Source organism: Physeter macrocephalus, chromosome 17 (assembly GCF_002837175.3).
Source record: "Physeter macrocephalus isolate SW-GA chromosome 17, ASM283717v5, whole genome shotgun sequence".
Taxonomy (NCBI): Eukaryota; Metazoa; Chordata; class Mammalia; order Artiodactyla; family Physeteridae; genus Physeter; species Physeter macrocephalus.
Window position 1 is genome coordinate 13,126,706 of NC_041230.1, and position 19,284 is coordinate 13,145,989.

Below are 19,284 nucleotides of genomic sequence, written 5' to 3' on the forward strand. Positions count from 1 at the left end.
CAACTGCCTTGGCGCCCTTGTGCCGGTACCTTCACTGCTCTATGCCGCTCTGTGCCTCAGTTTCTCCTTATGTCACAATGGAGCTCACTCTGCCCACCTCAGTGGGCGGTTGTGAGGAATGGATGAGATCAAGCTGGCAAAGCACTCAGCAGAGCACCGGCTCAGTAGTGAGTGTTAGAACCTCTCCGGAGTCCAGCCCTCCTCTCCCCTCCCCCTTCGCTGCTTCCACCAGTCAGACCACCATCACTTCCTGCCTGGACCATTGCAGTTGCCTCTTGCTCTTCCACCCAAGCTTGTCACAGCCTGCTCACCTCATGAGCATCAAAGGGATCTTCTTAAAGTCTAAGACAGATCACATCCCTCCTTTGCTCAGAGCCTTCCCGTAGCTCTCATCTCACTTGGAATAAAAACCACCTTCGTCCACAAGCCTGAACACTCCACCACTACCTCCAACCCTCTCAGCCCTCATTTCTTCTAACTCTCCTCCTCTCTCACTCAGCCCCAGCAACACTGGCCACCTCTCTCTCACTCAGACAACGCAGGCATAACCCCATCCCAGGGCCTTTGCACTTGCTCTTCCTCCACATAGCCCCATAGTTCTGTTTCCTCCTCCACAGCCTGGAAACAGTGTCTCATAATGGTTCAGAGCATGGACTCTGGAGCCACGTGGGGTTCAGATCTCAGCCCTGCCACCTACTAGCTATGTGAACGGGAGCAATTTCTTCACCTTTGTTTACTTATCTGTAAAATGGGTATTTTTTTAAGTACCTCCCGCATAGCATCAGTGTGAAAATGAAAAAAGACTCATATTTTTGTAAATTATGTGGAACAGAGTCTAGCGCACGTTGGGTGCTATAGAGATGTTTGATGAACAAAGAATGCCGCATTCTTGGGGAAGGCTTTCCTGGCCATCGGATCTGACAATGCAGGACCTACACTCCCCTTCCTCTTTCCTGCCTCTTTTTGTTTTCTTAGTACTTAACCACCATCCGACAGCGTAAAACATACTGTCTGTCTCCCCCCTCTAGAAGACTGTAGCTGTGTGAGCTCTTGGCTGAATCACCAAAACTCTTTTGGCCTTATTTGCCTTATTTGCGAAATCAGGGAGCTTTGTCTGTTTTCTTCATGGCTGTTTCACTAGAACGGTGCCAAGCACGTAGCAGGTGCTCAGGAATTATTTGTGGAATGAATGAATAAATGAGCGAATGAAGATCATGACGTGTTTTATTTTCCTACTGCTATGCTCTTGGTCATTGATCCTCTGTGTTACTGTGATCCCAGTGGTTTCCTAGCCCAGCCCATGCCAGTGCCTCCCTGGAGGTACCGTCCAAAAGTGAAGACCCTTCTCCCCTGACTCCCGTGCCCTCTGTGTGCCCCTGCAGAGGAAGGCGAGTACTTCCTGAAGGTGCTGATCCCCAGCTACGCGGCGGGCTCCATCATTGGCAAGGGCGGGCAGACCATCGTGCAGCTGCAGAAGGAGACCGGAGCTACCATCAAGCTCTCCAAGTCCAAAGACTTCTATCCGGGTGAGCCCCAGCCCAGCCCTCTTCCTCCGGCCTCCCATCCCTCCCACCTGGGCCCTCTAGGAGGGGGAAGGGCTGCCCTAGGGGCAGTGAGAGTGGTAGGGGGCCTCCCCTCCCCCTAAGGGGACAGAACTGCCCTCGGCCCCAGGGGCCAGGCCTGAGCAGATGGGGGTGGGGGCAGGGCAAGACAATGGGGCTGCTGCATATTCATGAGCTCATTTGCATGATGTGCTGGCAGATGTGCCCGTTCCCACACACCTGCCCCTTTGGGTCAGTTGGAGGAGCTGTGGGGGGGGCCAAGGAGGCAGGTGTTAGGGTGTCCCTCAGGGCTTGGGGGGCCAGCCATGCATGTTACATAGGCCCTCACTCTTTCCCTTTGGATTTCTCTGTCACCCCATCTTGCCCCAGTCTGAGTCGCACTGGTTTTCCATCTGTGTCATTCTTTATGTGTCTCTCATTCTGTTTCTGACTTTCCCATCTCTTGTTCCCTTAGGCTCCATTCCCCTTGGCTCCTCTGTCTCCTCCTGCTCTGCTTTCTGCTCTGTCTCTCTGGTTCCGTTTGGACATCCCCCATCTCTGTTCTCTTAGCCTCCCAGCCAGTCTGTCTGTCTTGGCTTTTTCCTCTTCCTCCCCTCCTCTTCACTTCCCTTTCTGTCTTCCCATCTCTCTGCCCATCTTTTCCTTTTCTCCCACTTCTCTTATTCTCACATTTTTCTCTCTCTTCCTCTCCCAGCTCTCTCTGTTCAGTCACCCATTTCAACCAGGAGTTGGTAGCGCCCCTCAATGGGGTCATTCTTTGTGGTCATTCCGGCGTTGCCCCTCATTTCTTTCTGCCCCTGCTTGCCCATCTCTCCCTTTACGTTTCTCTTTTTCTCCTAAGTCTCAGCTCCCTCGTGTTTTTTTTCTTCCCTACTCTCCAAAATCAGCCCCTTTTCTGCCTCTCCTCCAGCTCTATCTCCCTTCCTTCAATCATAAATTTTTTCCAGGCCCCTCCACTCTCTGTAATCTCCTTCAATATCTCTCACCCCTTCATATATCCCTCCCAAGACCTATGCCTGAGTTTTGACATCTAGGAATCCAGGGAAGGCCCCCTGAACTGCATCTCTGGTCCAGCGCTGGTTCTAGTTCATCCTTAATCCCCTTGGATTTTTTAGGTCAAACACCAGAGCTGGAGCCGAGGGTCAGGACAAATTCATATTCTCTCTCTCTCTCTCTCTCTCTGTGTGTCTCTCTTTCTCTCTCTCTCTCTCCTCCCTTCACCCCCCTGCCTCCCATCTCACTAAGCAGCTTTGGCAAGAGGTTTAGAGAACAGTCCAGGGAACCTGGCACAACCCCCTTTTCTCTTCCTCCCTGGCCCAGTTTCCCCCTCACTCCTCTAGCCCACAAGATACAGATGAGACCTCTGCTTGGGACTTTCATCCAAGGACACTTGGTTCCTTGCCCCTGGATCACATTCTGTGACATAACACATGTCATTCCCTCTCAACTCAGTGACACATCCCACCGGCCAGGCAGCCTAGAACCCCAGAGGATGGGACAGTCATTGCCTCTCTCCTGGGCCAAACACTGTTCAAACAAGCAATGTGAGCCAGCGTCTCTCCCCAGCCCCTGGATGTGCAGCCAGCCCCGCTCCCCACCCCCTAATTGGAACTTCCAGATCATACAGCATATGCTGGCTCCTGGCTCAGAGATGCAGGACACAGCTCCCTACATCCTGGTCCTGTCCCTAGGACTTCCCAGGACCCACAGGAACATAAGAAATGGAGAAGCTACTGCTCAAGCATGTGTTCCTCTGCTCCTGGCTGATACCTTTCATTCATTCATTCAACATATATTCTCTGAGCATCTTCTCTATGCCAGCGCCGTACCGGACCGAGATGGGGACACAAGCAGTGACTGAGACACCCCAGCCTAGCCCTTCCGGCTCTCACATCCCAGTAGGGGAGATAAACCGAACACCATTGATGACCTAGAATGGTCAGGGCTGGGACAGGGAAACCCAGAGGATGGAGGGAGCCCAGACAGGGCACCCGACCCAGCCTGAGGAGATCAGGAAGGGCTTCCTGGAGGAGGAGGCCAGAATAATAAGAGTGAGCTAGGTAAGGAGCAGTGAAGGGTGCTCCAGGGAGATGAAAGAGCATGTTCAAAGGCTGGGGGTGGGGGTTAGTTCAGTGTGGCTGGTGAAAGGACAGGTGAAAACTGATAATAGAGAAATTGAAAGGGTCCTCTGGGCCTAGTTGGCTCTGTCACACACACACACACACACACACACACACACACACACACACTGATGTGTCTACTCCATGAAACAAAAACCTACCTGGCCTTTACCCAAAGGGAGGGGTAGAACACACAAAGGGTGTCGCCTCCTTGATACAGAAACCCCAAGCCCCAGATTCAATCCTTCCAGGTCATACATGGAGAAACTTAGACCCAGAGGAGGCAGGTACCTGCCCAAAGCCACACAGTCTTCCGTGTAGCTCACCAGACATTCTAGTGATTCTAAAACTCCTGATTTTGAGGAGCTGCCTGAAGCCCTGGACCCTAGCCCCAGAAGAAAAACGGACACATACACTTCTTAAATTTTTTTATTGATTTATAACGTCTCTGCAGCCAAGTGCAAAATCTTAAGTGACTACTTAATAAATTCATTCATATTCTTTTTTACCATCAAAAATACAAAAGCAGAATTGCAATCATTGTATGCCTCTCCCCACCACACACACACACACACACACACACACACACACACACACACTCCACCCACCCCAAATTTAGCACAGGGTGGCTCAATGGTTAAAAGCCCAGACTCTGAAACCAGACACCTGGGTTCAAAACCCTGATCTTTCACTACTGGCTGAGTGAACTTGGACAAATCCCAGACCTCTGTGCCTTAGTGTCCTTAGCAGTAAATCAAGAATAATAATATTGCCTGCCTCATGTATTAAAGTGAACAAATACATATAAAGTGCTTAGAATGATGCCTGGTGATTGGTGTTATATAAGCACCAGCTGTTATTATTAGATATTCTTTCAGGGTTTAACTGAGTCCCCCAAAGCCCCTGTGGACCCTGGTTAAGAACTACAAGTCTGTGAGATCACAGACTCCCTGAGCTGGAAGGAAGCCTCCCAGAGATGGAGAGCTGGGCCACTTCAGTCAGGCTCTCCCTGGGGCCACCCCGCCCCCCAGTTCCCACCCTGACCCACACCCTTTCCTATTTACACCCAGACGGAGGCAGCCTGCACGCTGACTCACGCTTGGCTTAGACCAAGCCATTGTTCTGGGGTGGAGGGGAGTAAGAGAGAGGAACGGCGGCCCAAAGGAGATGGGGGGTGTCAACTACACCAGTGACCCAAGACAGTGACACTCAGACACATGGCGAGACTCGCTTGCCGGGCTGAGAGATGCCAAGCAAGGGGTCAGGGTGGTAACACTAGCGTGCCACACTGGGATGCCCACAGGACACCGGACACTCAGCCCCAAGTCTCCCAGACACGCAGGCACACGGAGCCTGGCGCACACTCAGGACCTTTTACAGACCCAGGGAGTTTACTGGTCCTGCAGAGAGAGTCCCACCCAGGAAGAGACACACATACACCCCCCACACACCTAATATGTCCAAATCAGCCAGGCACTCACAGCTTCACCCCGGCCAGGCTTGGTGGAGTCTTCTTTGTCTGGCTGTAATTCAGACACTCAGACACACACACAGATACATCAGTCCTCCAAACAGTCTTACATACTGACCCCTGGGTCTGCCTGTTGGTCTCTTTCTCTTCTTCATGTTCACACACATCAGTCACAGAGTCTTGCCTGTTTCCTATACACGCACCCTTACACATATGCGTGCATTCCACATACCACTCATCCAAGTAGTCTTTTGAACACCTAGGGGTGTCTGGATATCTCTTTCCCTTACACACACACACACACACACACACACACACACACACACACACAGAGTCATACAATCTCCAAGTGCTATACATTCATCGTGCAGCCTCAATGCCACTTCCTGGGATTCTTTGTTTCTTACTCTCAAACCCTTGGGCACACCCAGCTCAGTCTCACAAATAGTGTACATAACCTTGAACGTCACAGCGACACCCAAAGTCTCTCCCCCCACGCAAGAGTACACACAAACGTCTTTACTGGAATCACTATGTCACACAGTCTGTTTATATCTCTGTCTCTCCTGCTCTTTCTTTTACACACACACACACACACACACACACACACACACACACAAAGATAATTGAGCCAGTCCGGCCCAAGTATACACATGCACACACACACCACTCACCCAAACAGCCTCACAGAGGTACTCACACTGGTCAGTCAGTGTTACCCAGAGTCTCTCTCCCATACACATATATCCCAGCTCACCCAGAATTAGTGTCTGTTCTCCCTGCTGCCCGCCCCCAATACACATAGTAAGGATGCCCAGGTCAGGACCACAGCCAATATCTGGAGAATCGCCAGCAAAGGCACCCACCTCACCCTGCTTTCTCCATCCCCCTGTCTCCACTCTTCCATGAGTCGCCTTTGCCCCACTGCTCTCCCCTCTCCACAGCCTTGCCCTCCCCCACCCCTCAGCCCTCCATCTGGTGGGTCCAGGCAGGCACTCAGGCCTCTCTGCTGTCTCCCCCATCCCCCAGCCCTTCCCCATCCTCTCCAAAAGCCCAGAGGCCGTCGCTGCAGGCTTTCAGGGGTTGCCATGGCAACGGGGCCTCATCCCTAGTCCCCCTGGGGGTGGGCTGAGGACCCAGCCAGCCACACCGATAAGGGGGTTCCAGTTACTGTGGCAACCGTTGCAGGCCTGAGCTCTCGGCTTCTGGAAGGTGGGGAGAGGGGAGTGAGTGAATGGTTGCCAAAGCAACCGAGAGAGCCGGCAAGGACTGGGAAGAGGCAGCTGAGCCCTGTCTCCCTTGCCCAGGGCTGCTGTGGGCATAGCAAAGTACTTAAGCATCATTCTTCCATCCCCTGGGGTTGTTTTAAGGGAGGGAGAGGAAGTGCAGATACTAAAACAGGGATTCCACTCATTCTCCCAGCTACCCATCATGGTGTGGGAGCCCAGGCCAGCTTGCCCGGGCTTACCAAGTGACCTGGGGCCAGTGAGGTCCACTCTCTGGACCTCAGTCTTCTCCTTCCATTAAATGGGGCCTGTCTCTCAGGAATGCTCCCCTTCCTGTCTGATGAGCGTGCCCTCTCTCTTCTTCGCTCAACAGGAACCACAGAGCGAGTATGCCTGGTACAGGGCACGGCAGAGGCCTTGAATGCCGTGCACAGCTTTATTGCCGAGAAGGTCCGAGAAATCCCACAAGCGATGACCAAGCCGGAGGTGGTCAATATCCTTCAACCCCAAACCACAATGAATCCTGACAGAGCCAAGCAGGTTAGCAGGGGCAGAGGCTGAGTTTCTGTATAGCTGGTGGGGTTTGAGAGGAAACGCTTCTTCCACGTCACTGGATTGCGATGGGGGTTCAATGGGATAATGGCTATAAAACATTTACCAGTCAGATACGTGGTAGTGGTTCATATTATTGTTAGAGAGTCAGCCTAAGGACTCCAGGCCTCTTAGAGCGATTTGATTCAGAAAGAGAGTGAAGGTCTGGGAGAATCTGACCCAGACCCCCTTGCTTATTCCTCCTCCCTAGGATTCTCCAGATCCTCTTCTCTCTTCCCCATCTTCCCAGTGTCTCTCAAAACCACCTGCTTCCCACTTCCTGTTCTCACCGGAAGTAACCTCAGTGACACCCCCATCCATAGGCAGAAAATTTTAGAAACAGCCTCCGGTACTCCCTCTCTCCGTTAATTACTGAATAGGAGTAGCCACCATTTTGGAGAAAGGGTGTTTCATTGGGCGGGGGCGGGTCCCTCTCCTATGGAAGGAGGAGGGCAGAGCCTCTCTGTTGCCTCAGTTGCCGGCAAGCCGTGGTGTAGGGGAGTGGCAAGGAGCTGACCGATCGCTTCCTGGGCCTCTCCCGTTGCCAAGACCACCATGCACACCGGGCAGGTGGGCTTGCTGCAAAGCCCCTGGCAGCACGGTCCTGACTGCGTAGAGGGCCAAGGAGGAAGAGAGCACGGGGTTGGCTACCGTAAGCTCCCCGTTTTCTCTCCCCGTCTCCGCTCCCGCATACACGTGTACACGATGCACAGGGGCGAGATGACCCGGGCAGGCGGACAGGCCACTTGTGAGGGTTCCGTAACGTCCGCCTAAAAGCAAAGACGAGAGAGAGGGCCTCGGTGAAAGGAAGCTGGAATTCCCGGGAATTCTTTTTTGCCCTGAGGTGGGGGAGACCACGGGTCTGAGTTTCTCTGAGCTCGTGGGGAAACAGTGGGCAGAAAGCTCTGGAAGAATGCTTCGGAGCGGAGCGTTCCCCCCAGAGACTGCGGGCTTGGGGCTTGGAGCGCGGCTGCTGTCCCTGGTGCTGAAGCAGCTCTGCTCCTCGCGCCCTGCCAGGCCTCTCCCAAATCCCTTTCCACCAGCAGGCCACAGCTTACCCACAGTTTACAGGGAGGCGAGGATATTGCCTCTTCCCTCTGCCTTGGTCGTGGCCACTAGGGGCTCAGGGTTCATCAAGAGTTTGTACATGTTGCAGGGAAAATGGGGTCAGTACCATCTGTGCCTGAGCCTCCCTCTCCACCGCCTAAGCCACGGGAGCTCTGAAATAGCGGAGTCGAAAGGTTACAGAACCAGGACTTTTCCCTCTGCCTTATTGCTCCGGCGCTCCAAAGAATGAGAGAGAGAGATAATGGCTGAAGGCTCAGGCTCTGGAATCAGCTGTTGAGTTGAATTTTCCTCTGACACTTCTTACCTGTGTGACCTTGAGCAGGTGACTTGATTTCTCCACGTAAAATGAGATTTATTATGGTACCTACTTAAGGGTGGTGGCTAGCGTACATTAACATTTGAAAAGCACTTATCATGTATGCCTAATGCATAGAAAGTTCTCAAAAAATGTTCGCCGTTGTCGCTATTATGGGACTTTTGAGTCAGGAGGCAGGTCTATCCCCTTTCTGCCTTGGACTTGCTGTGTTGCTCTGTGTCTTTTTCCCTTCTTTATGCCTCAGTTTCCCTTTCTTTACAGTGGGGAAGCTGGGCCAAACCAGGGGTTATAAATTGAAATGCCTCCAGGATTCAGAAAGGGAACATAAAGGATTGAGGACTGTGGACTCAACATAGAGGCATCATGCCATCCCTAAAGGGGGCAGCTGCTATTCAGCCTCACTTAATTCTTGCCATTTGGGAATGGGGACAGAGTATTACATCTCCCCCATTTTTCCAGAGAGGTCAAAAATATTTTAAATCCACTGATTTTTCAAGCTTGGCTCAGTTTTTAAAACACTGTGTGGCTGTGGGCTGGCTATGGGCTGAGCATCACCAGTTTGCCACCTCTGGGCTAGACCAGTGATTCTCAGCCCTGGCTGGTATCTGAGTCATCTGGGTAGCTTAAAACACAGATTCCTGAGTCGTGGCCTGGAGCCACTGAATCAGAGTTTCTGGGGAGAAGGCGTGGGGATCTGAACATGGACTCTGGCCTGGGATCAGATCCTGGCTCTACTGGTCACTATCTGTGTGACCTTAAGCAAGTTACTTAACCTCTCTGTGCCTCCGTTTTCCAATCGATAAAGTGTGATAATAACAGTACCTACCTTGTAGGGTTGTTGCTAAAATTAAGTTAGTTACTCTAGGAAAGTATTTTAAACAGTGCCTGGCACACGGTAAGCACTGTTAGCGGCGGCTGCTGTTATTGTTGTTGTTGTTATTGTTATTTTTTAATCTCCAGACTTGCAAACCTCTGAGGCAGATGGTCTCTGAGGTCTTTCTGGCTCTAAGACACCTACAATTCTATGGCTCTGTGATTCCAAGATTCTAGACATGTATTTTTCTAGCAGTCTACTGTTCTAACGTCCAAGATTCTGTAGAACTGCATGTGCAGATCTAAGATGTTGTGGTCTTGCAATCTGGGCCTATCAAGAAGGCAGCTACTGTTTTCTGAGGGCTTCCCATGTGCCAGGCACTAAGGGATCATTTTAGTCGTTGAATATTCTCAATAATTGTATAGAGTAGCTGTGGGTATGTCAATGTCAGAGATGAGGAAACGGAAGCACAGAGAGGTGAAGGCATTTGCTTTCACCATTTCTTGGCGAACACAGTTCCTTGGATGAAAAGGTTCCATCCTTCCCCCGTTGCTCTGAAATGCTGTATCACATACTAAATACCTCTTTACCTTTAGGCCTGGTTTTGTACATTTTTCTGTTCTATCCCCTTGACTTGTCAGACTTCTTTTTTTCCAATGATTTCTTTAAAATAACAGCTGTATTGAGATATAATTCACATACTGTAAAGTTCACCATTTTAAAGTGTGTAATTCAGTGGTTTCAGTATATTCACGAAGTTGTGCGTTGATCACCACTATCTAATTCTAAAACATTTTCACCACCCCAAAAAAAGCCCCATAGCCATTAACAGTCATTTTCCATTCCCCCAGTGCCCCTGCCCCAGCCCCTTCCCACCATTAATCTACTTTTAGTGTCTGTGGATTTCCCTATTCTGAATAGTTTATGTAGATTGAGTGATATTTCTGTGGCATTTTGAGTCTGGCTTCTTTCCCTTAGCATAATGTCTTCAAGATTCATCCATACTGGGAATTCCCTGGCGGTCCAGTGGTTAGGACTCCATGCTTTCACTGCCGAGGGCACGGGCTCAGTCCCTGGTCAGGGAACTAAGATCCCCACAAGCCGCGTGACGCGGCCAAAAAAAAAAAATTTAAAAAAAGATTCATCCATACTGTGGCGTATAACAAAACTTCATTCCTTTTTGTGGCCAAATAATATTTCACTGTATGGATATATCACATTCTGTCTATTCATCAATTGATAGAAATTTGGGGTGTTTCTACTTTTTAGCCATTATGAATAATGCTGCTGATGAACATATGTGTGGATGTATGTTTTCAGTTCTCTTGGGTATATACCCAGGGTGGAATTTGTAGGTCATATGATAAATCTACGTTTAACTTTTTGAAGAACCGCCAGACTGTTTTCCAAAGTGGCTGTACCACAGATGTGGGATTTAAATCCAGGTCCGCCCATGGGGATCACGGTGACAACAACCATTTCATGTGTACCTACTATGGGCACATATTAATTGCCTGCTCTCATGGCATCCAATGCTTGGCACATAGTAGGTGCTCAGCAAATGTTGCTTGTTTGAATGAATGGGTGATGACATGCCCATGGGGACCAAGCAGAAACGTGACTGAGGGGAGGTAGTCCGGTGTAACCTGGCAGAGGTAGGCACTGTGTGTCATCTGGAGGGCAGCCATACTCAGTTCTGGCTAATTGTGGCCATGCTTGAATTTCAAGCTCATGATTTCATGCACGATCTCTATTAGACCTCACAGTAACCCTATGGAAGAGGTATGAATATCCCCATTTTATGGAAGAGAAAACTGAGTTTCCAAAAGATTAGGTCCCTTGCCCAGAATCAGCGGTGGAACCAGGATCTGAACCTGAGCAGGTACCTCCAGAGTCCAGGGCAGCTTTTCAGGGATCTGTGTGCAATGGACTGCAAACTGGTGGTCTGGCTGCTACACAGTGGTTCTTAGACGTTTTGAAGTGGTTACCAACATTTAAAAACTAGGACGCTTCACATTTCACAAGTCAGGATTGCCAGTTAATTTATAAAACTCATGTCAGGCTGAATCTGACTATCACACACACACAGAGACCACCACCACCACCAGGTGAGATGCACCTGGCTGCCTACACCCAGTCCCATTCCTGCTTGGTCCTTTGGGCATTTCATCATCCATTCTTTCATCCATCCATTCATTCACCCACTCTTGGCTGAGTATGTGCCAGGCATTCCTCTAGGCACTGAGAACCCAGCAGTAAACAATACAGACACAAATCTCTACCCTTGTGGATCTTAAATTCTTCCCTGGAGAATCAGAAAATAAGTAAATAAATAAAATGTATAGGATGTCAGAGAGTGAAAAGTATTATGAAGAAAAGACAGAGAAAAAGGAAAGGAAGTACTGGGGCCTTTTTTTCTCTTAACTTTTTATTTGGAAAACGTTTAAAGAATGTTACAATGAACTCCCTATACACTGCACTTAGATTCAATTGTTAACACGTTTTATCTCTACACACACACACACACACGTTGGTTTTTTGTTTCTTTTTTGTGGATCTATTTGAAAATAAGTTGTAGATCTCATGACTCTTCACCTCTAAATACTTCAGTGTATATCTCCCAAGAACAAGGACAGTCTCCTATGTTATTATATTACTATTATCACACCTATAAAAATTAACACTGAATTCATAATATTATTTAAGAAAAAGTCCACATTCAGATTACCCCAAAATATCTTTTATATCTATAAAGTATTTTTATTAAAGATTCAGTCAATGTTCATGCGTTGCATTTGGTTGTTATACCTCCTTAATCTCTTTTAATCTAGCATAGTCTAGGATATATTTTTGAAGGTAGAGCCAACAGAATTGCTGATTGGATGTTGAGGGTAAAGGAAAGAGAGGACTCCTAAGGGTTGGGACTGAGTAGTGAAAGGATGCATTTCCATGTGCTGAAATGAGGAACACCGTGGCAGAAACACATTTGAGGAGGAAGATGAGGAGTTCCATTTTGGATTTTAAGTTTGAGGTGTCCGCTCAACATCATACTAGAGATGTGAGGTTAGCAGTTATGAGTCTGGAGGTATCCATGCTGGAGATGTAAAATAAACACAGACAAGCTTTGATAATCAGGTGGTCAGGGAAGGCCTTTCTGGGGAGGTGCATTTGTGCAATGAATGAAGAGAGGGGCGAGCCGTCTTTTCTGGGGAAAAGCATTCCAGGTGAGGGAACGGCAGGTGCAAAGTCCCTGAGTCTGGGCAGAGCTTGGCAAGTTGGAGGAACAGCAGGGAGTCTGGTGTGTCTGCAGTAGGGTCAGCAAGAGGGAGGGAAGAGTGAAGTCAGAGAGATCAACAGGGAACAGAGCATGTCAGAGCAGTGGTTCTCAGCCCTGCTTGCCTGTTTGAAGGGAACCAATGTCCCCTTTCTCCTACAAATATTTTCCTATGCCCACTTTACTCTCTGAAATTATATATGTAATATGTCTATTTGTATAAATAAAAAACATATCTGGGGCTTCCCTGGTGGCACAGTCGTTAAGAATCCGCCTGCCAATGCAGGGGGCACGGGTTTGATCCCTGGTTCGGGAAGATCCCACATGCCGCGGAGCCACTAAGCCCGTGCGCCACAACTACTGAGCCTGCGCTCTAGAGCCCGCGAGCCACAACTACTGAAGCCCGCGTGCCACAACTACTGAAGCCCACGCGCCCAGAGCCCGTGCTCCGCAGCAAGAGAAGCCACCGCAGTGAGAAGCCCGTGCATCGCAAGGAAGAGTAGAAAAAGCCCGTGCGCACCAACGAAGACCCAACGCAGACAAAAATAAATAAATAAATAAATAAAAATAAATTTATTTTTTTAAAAATCTACATCTATAAGATTTTTTTAAATTTATTTATTTTTGGCTGCTCTGGGTCTTCGTTGCTGTGCGGGTTTCTCTAGTCGCGGCGAGCAGGGGCTTCTCGTTGGGGAGCACGGGCTCTAGGCGCGTGGGCTTCAGTAGCGGTGGCCCTCGGGTTCTAGAGCGCAGGCTCAGTAGTTGTGGCGCACGGGCTTAGTTGCTCCGCGGCATGTGGGATCGTCCCGGACCAGGGCTCGAACCTGTTGTTCCCTGCATTGGCAGGCGGATTCTTAACCACTGCGCCACCAGGGAAGCCCTATAAGATTTTCAACAATTTTATTGAGATATAATTCACATAAATACATTTGACCCATTTAAAGTGTGCAGTTCAACGGCTTTATTATATTGAGCCCGGCATCCATCACTGCAATCAATTTTAGAACATTTCATTTCCTCAAAAGGAAACCTTGATCCCCTTGGCTATCACCCCTCAATCCTCCCAGCTCTCCCCACCCCAGCCCTAAGCCACCACTAATCTACTTTGTCTCTATAGATTTGCCTATTCTGAACATTCATATAAATGGAATTATACAATATGTGGTCTGTTTTGCCTTACTTCGTTCACGCAGCATAATATTTTCTAGGCTCGTCCATGTTGTAGCATGCATCAATCCTTCATTCATTTAAATTGCCAAATAATATTCCATTGTATGGATGTACATTTTCTATATCCCATAAGACTTTCAAATAAAGGAGAGATGAAAGGAAGCTTATTTGTTATAAAATAAGGTGAATTTTAATATGTAAATACTCAGCCAGGGCCACAGTAGAATAAATAATGAAATGGTCAGCTGCTCACACCTAAAGTGGCCTGAGTGAGACAGAGCGTACTATTGGAGACTTAAATGATACAGGTGGCGCATTACTACTGATGTCATGGTTTTCTTTTTTTAAATTGAAGTACAGTTGATTTACAGTGTTGTGTTAATTTCTGCTGTACAGCAAAGTGATTCAGTTATACATACATATCCATTCCCTTTTATATTCTTTTCCATTATGGTTTATGACAGGATATTGAATATAGTTCCCTGTGCTCTACAGTAGGACCTTTCTGTTTATCCATTCTATATATAATAGCTTGCATGATGTCATGGTTTTCTAAAATGACGAACGACTCTTGGTAAAATTCAGAACAAAATAAAGTACAGTCTTCCCTTGATTTACCAATAGGTGCATCCCTGGAAATTTCAGTAGATCTTAAAACCGTGCAAAAGAAAAAAATACTCGGTACTTACATGTATCACGGGGCTCAGTTCTGGCTGCGAGATTTATAAACAGACTTCTCACGAACATGAATGTCCAGGGGGACATTCAAAAGTCGTACAGGACCTGGGACTGTTCTTCATTGTGAGGAACTGACTCACATTACGGGGTGCGAACATCCCTGACCCAGCCCACTGAATGCCCGCATCTGCCCCCCAGTTATTGCAGACAACCAAAACCACTCCCACAATTTTCCTAACACCCCCCAGGGTCTGGCTTGGGGGTGGAAAGGAGAGGCAGAGATGAAAGCTTCAGAGGGTAGAATCCGCAGGTCTGAGGGGACGTGAGAAGGATTGAGAAGGAGGAATTTGTATGTAAAAATGCTCTTGGAGATGTGAAAGGAGACATTTGGTTTTGAAATATCCCCACTGGAATCAGGATTGATACGGGGGCTTCCCTGGTGGCGCAGTGGTTAAGAATCCGCCTGCCAACGCAGGGGACACGGGTTCGAGCCCTGGTCCGGGAAGATCCCACATGCCACGGAACAGCTAAGCCCGTGCACCACAACTACTGAGTCTGCGCTCTACAGTCTGCATGCCACAACTACTGCGCCCACGTGCCACAACTGCTGAAGCCCGCGCACCTAGAGCCTGTGCTCCGCCACAAGAGAAGTCACGGCAATGAGAAGCCCACGCACCGCAACGAAGAGTAGCCCCCGCTCGCCGCAACTAAAAGAAAGCCCGCGCACAGCGACGAGGACCCAAAGCAGCTAAAAATAAAAAATAAATAAATTTATTTTAAAAAGATCCGATTTGTAGCTGCAGAGGATGGGCTGCTCTACAACTGAGAAGGGGGACCCTCATATGTAAGTGACCAATTTTCTCCATCTTCTCTGATGTAAGCTTTTTTTATCATCATTTTGCAGATAAGACAACTATATTAGATTGCTAGAGCTGTCATAACAAAGTACCACGAACTGGGGGGCTTAAACAACAGAAACTCATTTTCTCACAATTCTGGAGGCTAGAAATCTGAACTCAAGGCATCGGCCGTGCTGGTTTCTTCTGAGGCCTCTGTCCTTGGCTTGTAGATAGCCATTGTCTCTCTGTCTTTTTTTTGCGGGGCGGGGGGGGCCCGCGCCGCACGGCTTGCGAGATCTCAGTTCCCTGACCAGCGATTGAACCTGGGCCACGGCAGTGAAAGCCTGGAATCCTAACCACTAGGCCACCAGGGAGCTCCCCCTCTCTGTCTTCACATGGTCCTCCCCCTGTGTGTGTCTGTGTCCTAATCTCCTCTTCTTATAAGGACACCAACCATATTGGATTAGGGTCCACCCTAATGACCTCACTTAACCTTAAATGCCTCTTGAAAGACCCTATCTCCATATACAATCATATTCTGAGGTGTTAAGGGCTATGACTTCAACATGTGAATTGGGATGGGAGGGGACAGCGATTCAGCTCATAACAACAGGGAAGAGCTTAAGCGAGGTGACCCTGTCATAGGGTGGAAAGCACAGTGGAGCAGGAATCCACGAGGCTGGATTTCAGTTCCTTCGCTGTCTGGGTGACCTCGGGGCAAGTCCCGTCACGTCTTAGGCCTCAGGTGGCTCGTCTGCAAAGCGAGACTAATAATGCCTTTTCTGCGGCTGGGCGTCGGAGTACTTAATGATATAGAAGGACGTGGGCACCGATGCAAGATTGGAGAGGGGCCCTGGAGGGCTCCCACTGGGTTAGTCATTCAGCTTCTAGGTGCCGGATGGAAGCGAGGTCCCAGGGGTCCCAGGAACAGGGTGGCTGAGAGGCTACTAAGGAGAGATGGAGTACTAGCTCCTTTTTTTTCACCAGTGAATATGGAGCTATTTCAGTATTTCTAACCAGTAGAATCATACTGCTGGTGCGTATCAAGGGGGCGTGCTGGGCCTGATTTTGGACATTGGAGAGCAGGGGTGGGAAGTGACTTGAGACGGCAAGTCTTAGACTAATGTTGCCCTTCAGTGTCCGATGACCCCCCTAAAGACCCTCCCTCTGGCTCCCCACGCAGGCCAAGCTCATCGTCCCCAACAGCACGGCGGGCCTGATCATCGGCAAGGGGGGCGCGACGGTGAAAGCCGTGATGGAACAGTCGGGCGCTTGGGTGCAGCTGTCCCAGAAGCCGGAGGGCATCAACCTGCAGGAGCGCGTGGTGACGGTTAGCGGCGAGCCCGAGCAGGTGCACAAGGCCGTGAGCGCCATCGTGCAGAAGGTACAGGAAGACCCCCAGAGCAGCAGCTGCCTGAATATCAGCTACGCCAACGTGGCTGGCCCCGTGGCCAACTCCAACCCCACCGGCTCGCCCTACGCCAGCCCCGCTGATGTGCTGCCCGCCGCCGCCGCCGCCTCGGCCGCTGCCGCCTCTGGCCTGCTGGGCCCGGCGGGGTTGGCGGGCGTGGGAGCCTTTCCCGCCGCCCTGCCTGCCTTCTCGGGCACCGACCTGCTGGCCATCAGCACGGCGCTTAACACGCTGGCCAGTTACGGCTACAACACCAACTCCCTCGGCCTGGGCCTCAACTCGGCCGCAGCCTCTGGGGTCCTGGCCGCCGTGGCCGCCGGTGCCAACCCCGCCGCCGCCGCCGCAGCCAACCTCCTGGCATCCTACGCCGGTGAAGCAGGGGCCGGGCCAGCCGGCGGGGCCGCTCCACCTCCACCCCCGCCACCTGGAGCCCTGGGGTCCTTCGCCTTGGCCGCGGCCGCCAACGGCTACCTCGGGGCCGGGGCGGGCGGCGGGGCGGGCGGAGGGGGTGGCCCGCTGGTGGCCGCTGCAGCCGCAGCGGGGGCGGCTGGGGGCTTCCTGACGGCGGAGAAGTTGGCGGCCGAGAGCGCCAAGGAGCTGGTGGAGATTGCGGTGCCTGAGAACCTGGTGGGAGCCATCCTGGGCAAGGGGGGCAAGACGTTGGTGGAGTACCAGGAGCTGACAGGCGCCCGCATCCAGATCTCCAAGAAGGGAGAGTTCCTGCCAGGCACGCGGAACCGGCGGGTCACCATCACGGGCAGCCCCGCGGCCACGCAAGCCGCTCAATACCTCATCAGCCAGCGGGTCACCTACGAGCAGGGAGTGAGGGCCTCAAACCCCCAGAAAGTGGGATGAGGCCTGTGGTGTGTGCGCCCACCCGGCTCCCTGTCCTTCCTTTTCCTCCTCCAACTCCTCCTCCTCCTCCTCCTCCTCCTCCTCCTCCCCCCCCCTCCCCCTCCCCCTCCCCTGCCCCCCAACTCCTGACCTCAGCTCGGTAGAGTCCTGCTCTTCTGGGGATGGGGCTGGGGTAGGCCTGACTGCACCCCCCCTTTCTGGTAGTCATAGGCAGGATTGAGTGATGGCTGGGGATGGGGCCCAGAAGCTCCCTCCCCAGCCCTGAACTGACCCCTTCTTCCTTCCTTCCTATGCTTGACTGGGCCTGACCCTCCTCTCCCAGGGCCCAGGTCTGTGTGATATCTGTATATATTGCATTTTGTTGATTTTAATAGAAAACAAAGCGTTATTTTCTCTTTCTTTCCCTCCTTTTTTTCCCCTCCTTTGATAAGGATTTGCCCCCCCTTTATGAGTTTTTGTTTCCATACGGGAGGAGGGGAGGGAGCCTCTGGGTCACCTAGAAAGAGGGGCTGCCCCAGAACGACACCCCGCCTCTCCTGCTTTCAGCTCCGGATCTGAGGGACCTGATGGGAGCACAGGTAGCAGAGGAGTCTGAGTTGAAGTGGGGCATTTGGAGCAGGGACCCCAGAGTTCCCAGATTTTCTCAGCTACTCTCCCCTCACTGAAGTTGCCCCTCCTAGGTGGCACTTTTCACTTTTTTGTTGTCAGGTTGTATGGGGGGAGGGGTGCGGTGCTGCTGGGAATGAGGCCGGCTCTGGGACTGGGCCAGTCCGGTGGGCAAGACTCTGGCACAAGGCTGGAACGACTTCCTGTGGCATCTCCTGTGGTTTTTCCTAGAGTGATGGGCATGAAGTTCCCTGTTGTGCTGTCACGGAGTCAAGTACTTTCCGGGGTGCTTCTGGCACTCCCTGTGATGTCACAGGAAGTAGTTCCCTGGAGGTCACTTCCTGTGATGGTAGGAGAGACAGGTACTTCCTGTGATGTCTCAATGAGCCTTCCTGGAAGGGTTACTTCATGATATCATGGGGGCGTGTACTTCCTGTGGTGTCTCCAGGTTACTTCCTATGATGTCATCGGGATGAAGCATGCACTTCCCGTACCAGGCCATGGCCAGTCACTGATCCTCCTTCTCTACCCGCACCCCTCTTTGGTGGGTCTTGGCCTGGGGGGGGTCTTCCTAGGAGGAGAATTAGGGGTGGGCGTTGGAGCTAATCTGGAGGACTCTAAGGAAGAAGACCCACTTTTGTCAGGGTCATCTCCACGCAAACGCACCGAGTCTGAACTCACCTGGCAGGGAGGGGGGTGGGAGATGGAGCTGGTGAAAACTGTTAAAAGACCCTCATTCCCACCCCTGCCTTTTGTGTGCATGCTTGTGTCTGCGTGGCTTTGTTTCATTAAGTCTGGTGAGCCAAATGTATGGCGGCTCTGTCAGGCCACGGTGGCCCAGGTGTATTCAGTGAGCCATGGTAGGGTCCCTTGAGCCGGAATGCTTCGTGTAGTCTAATGCATTAGATTGACTTGTGGTTTCCAGCAAGCTGGAGTACTTCGGTGGTATCTGATGGATCGGAATGTTTTGGTGCTCTCACCAGGCTCTGAGGATCTAGAATGTTCTAATGGAGTTTGCCAAGCCAGGCAGCCCTGAGACTTGGTTTGAGAGTGGCTCCCTGGGCACTGCGGCTGTGATCAGCTCTAAGGCCTTGTTGGCAGGCTGAGATGTCGGGGCCTGACAACCCCCTGGACTTAGGATAGCTGAGACCCACTTCTACCCCCATCCATCTCCCCCTCCCCCGTGGAGACCACCTCCACTTCCTCCAACCCAAGGCAGGGCCTCCCAGTGCCCTGGTTCCATCATCAGCATCTCTGGGGGAGGGGCACCCCATGCCCACCCT

The 19,284-nt window shown here is 51.0% G+C and overlaps 1 protein-coding gene across 1 annotated transcript; it reads left to right on the top strand.

Annotated features, from left to right (window-relative positions):
- The first annotated feature begins 118 nt into the window (after positions 1–118).
- Positions 119–17,698, top strand: NOVA2 (NOVA alternative splicing regulator 2). The gene is made up of 4 exons (XM_028478338.1): positions 119–167; positions 1,383–1,526; positions 6,753–6,919; positions 16,313–17,698. The coding sequence occupies exons 1-4, from the start codon at positions 119–121 to the stop codon at positions 17,393–17,395; spliced, it is 1,443 nt and encodes a 480-aa protein (XP_028334139.1). The 3' UTR covers positions 17,396–17,698.
- Positions 17,699–19,284: the final 1,586 nt, after the last annotated feature.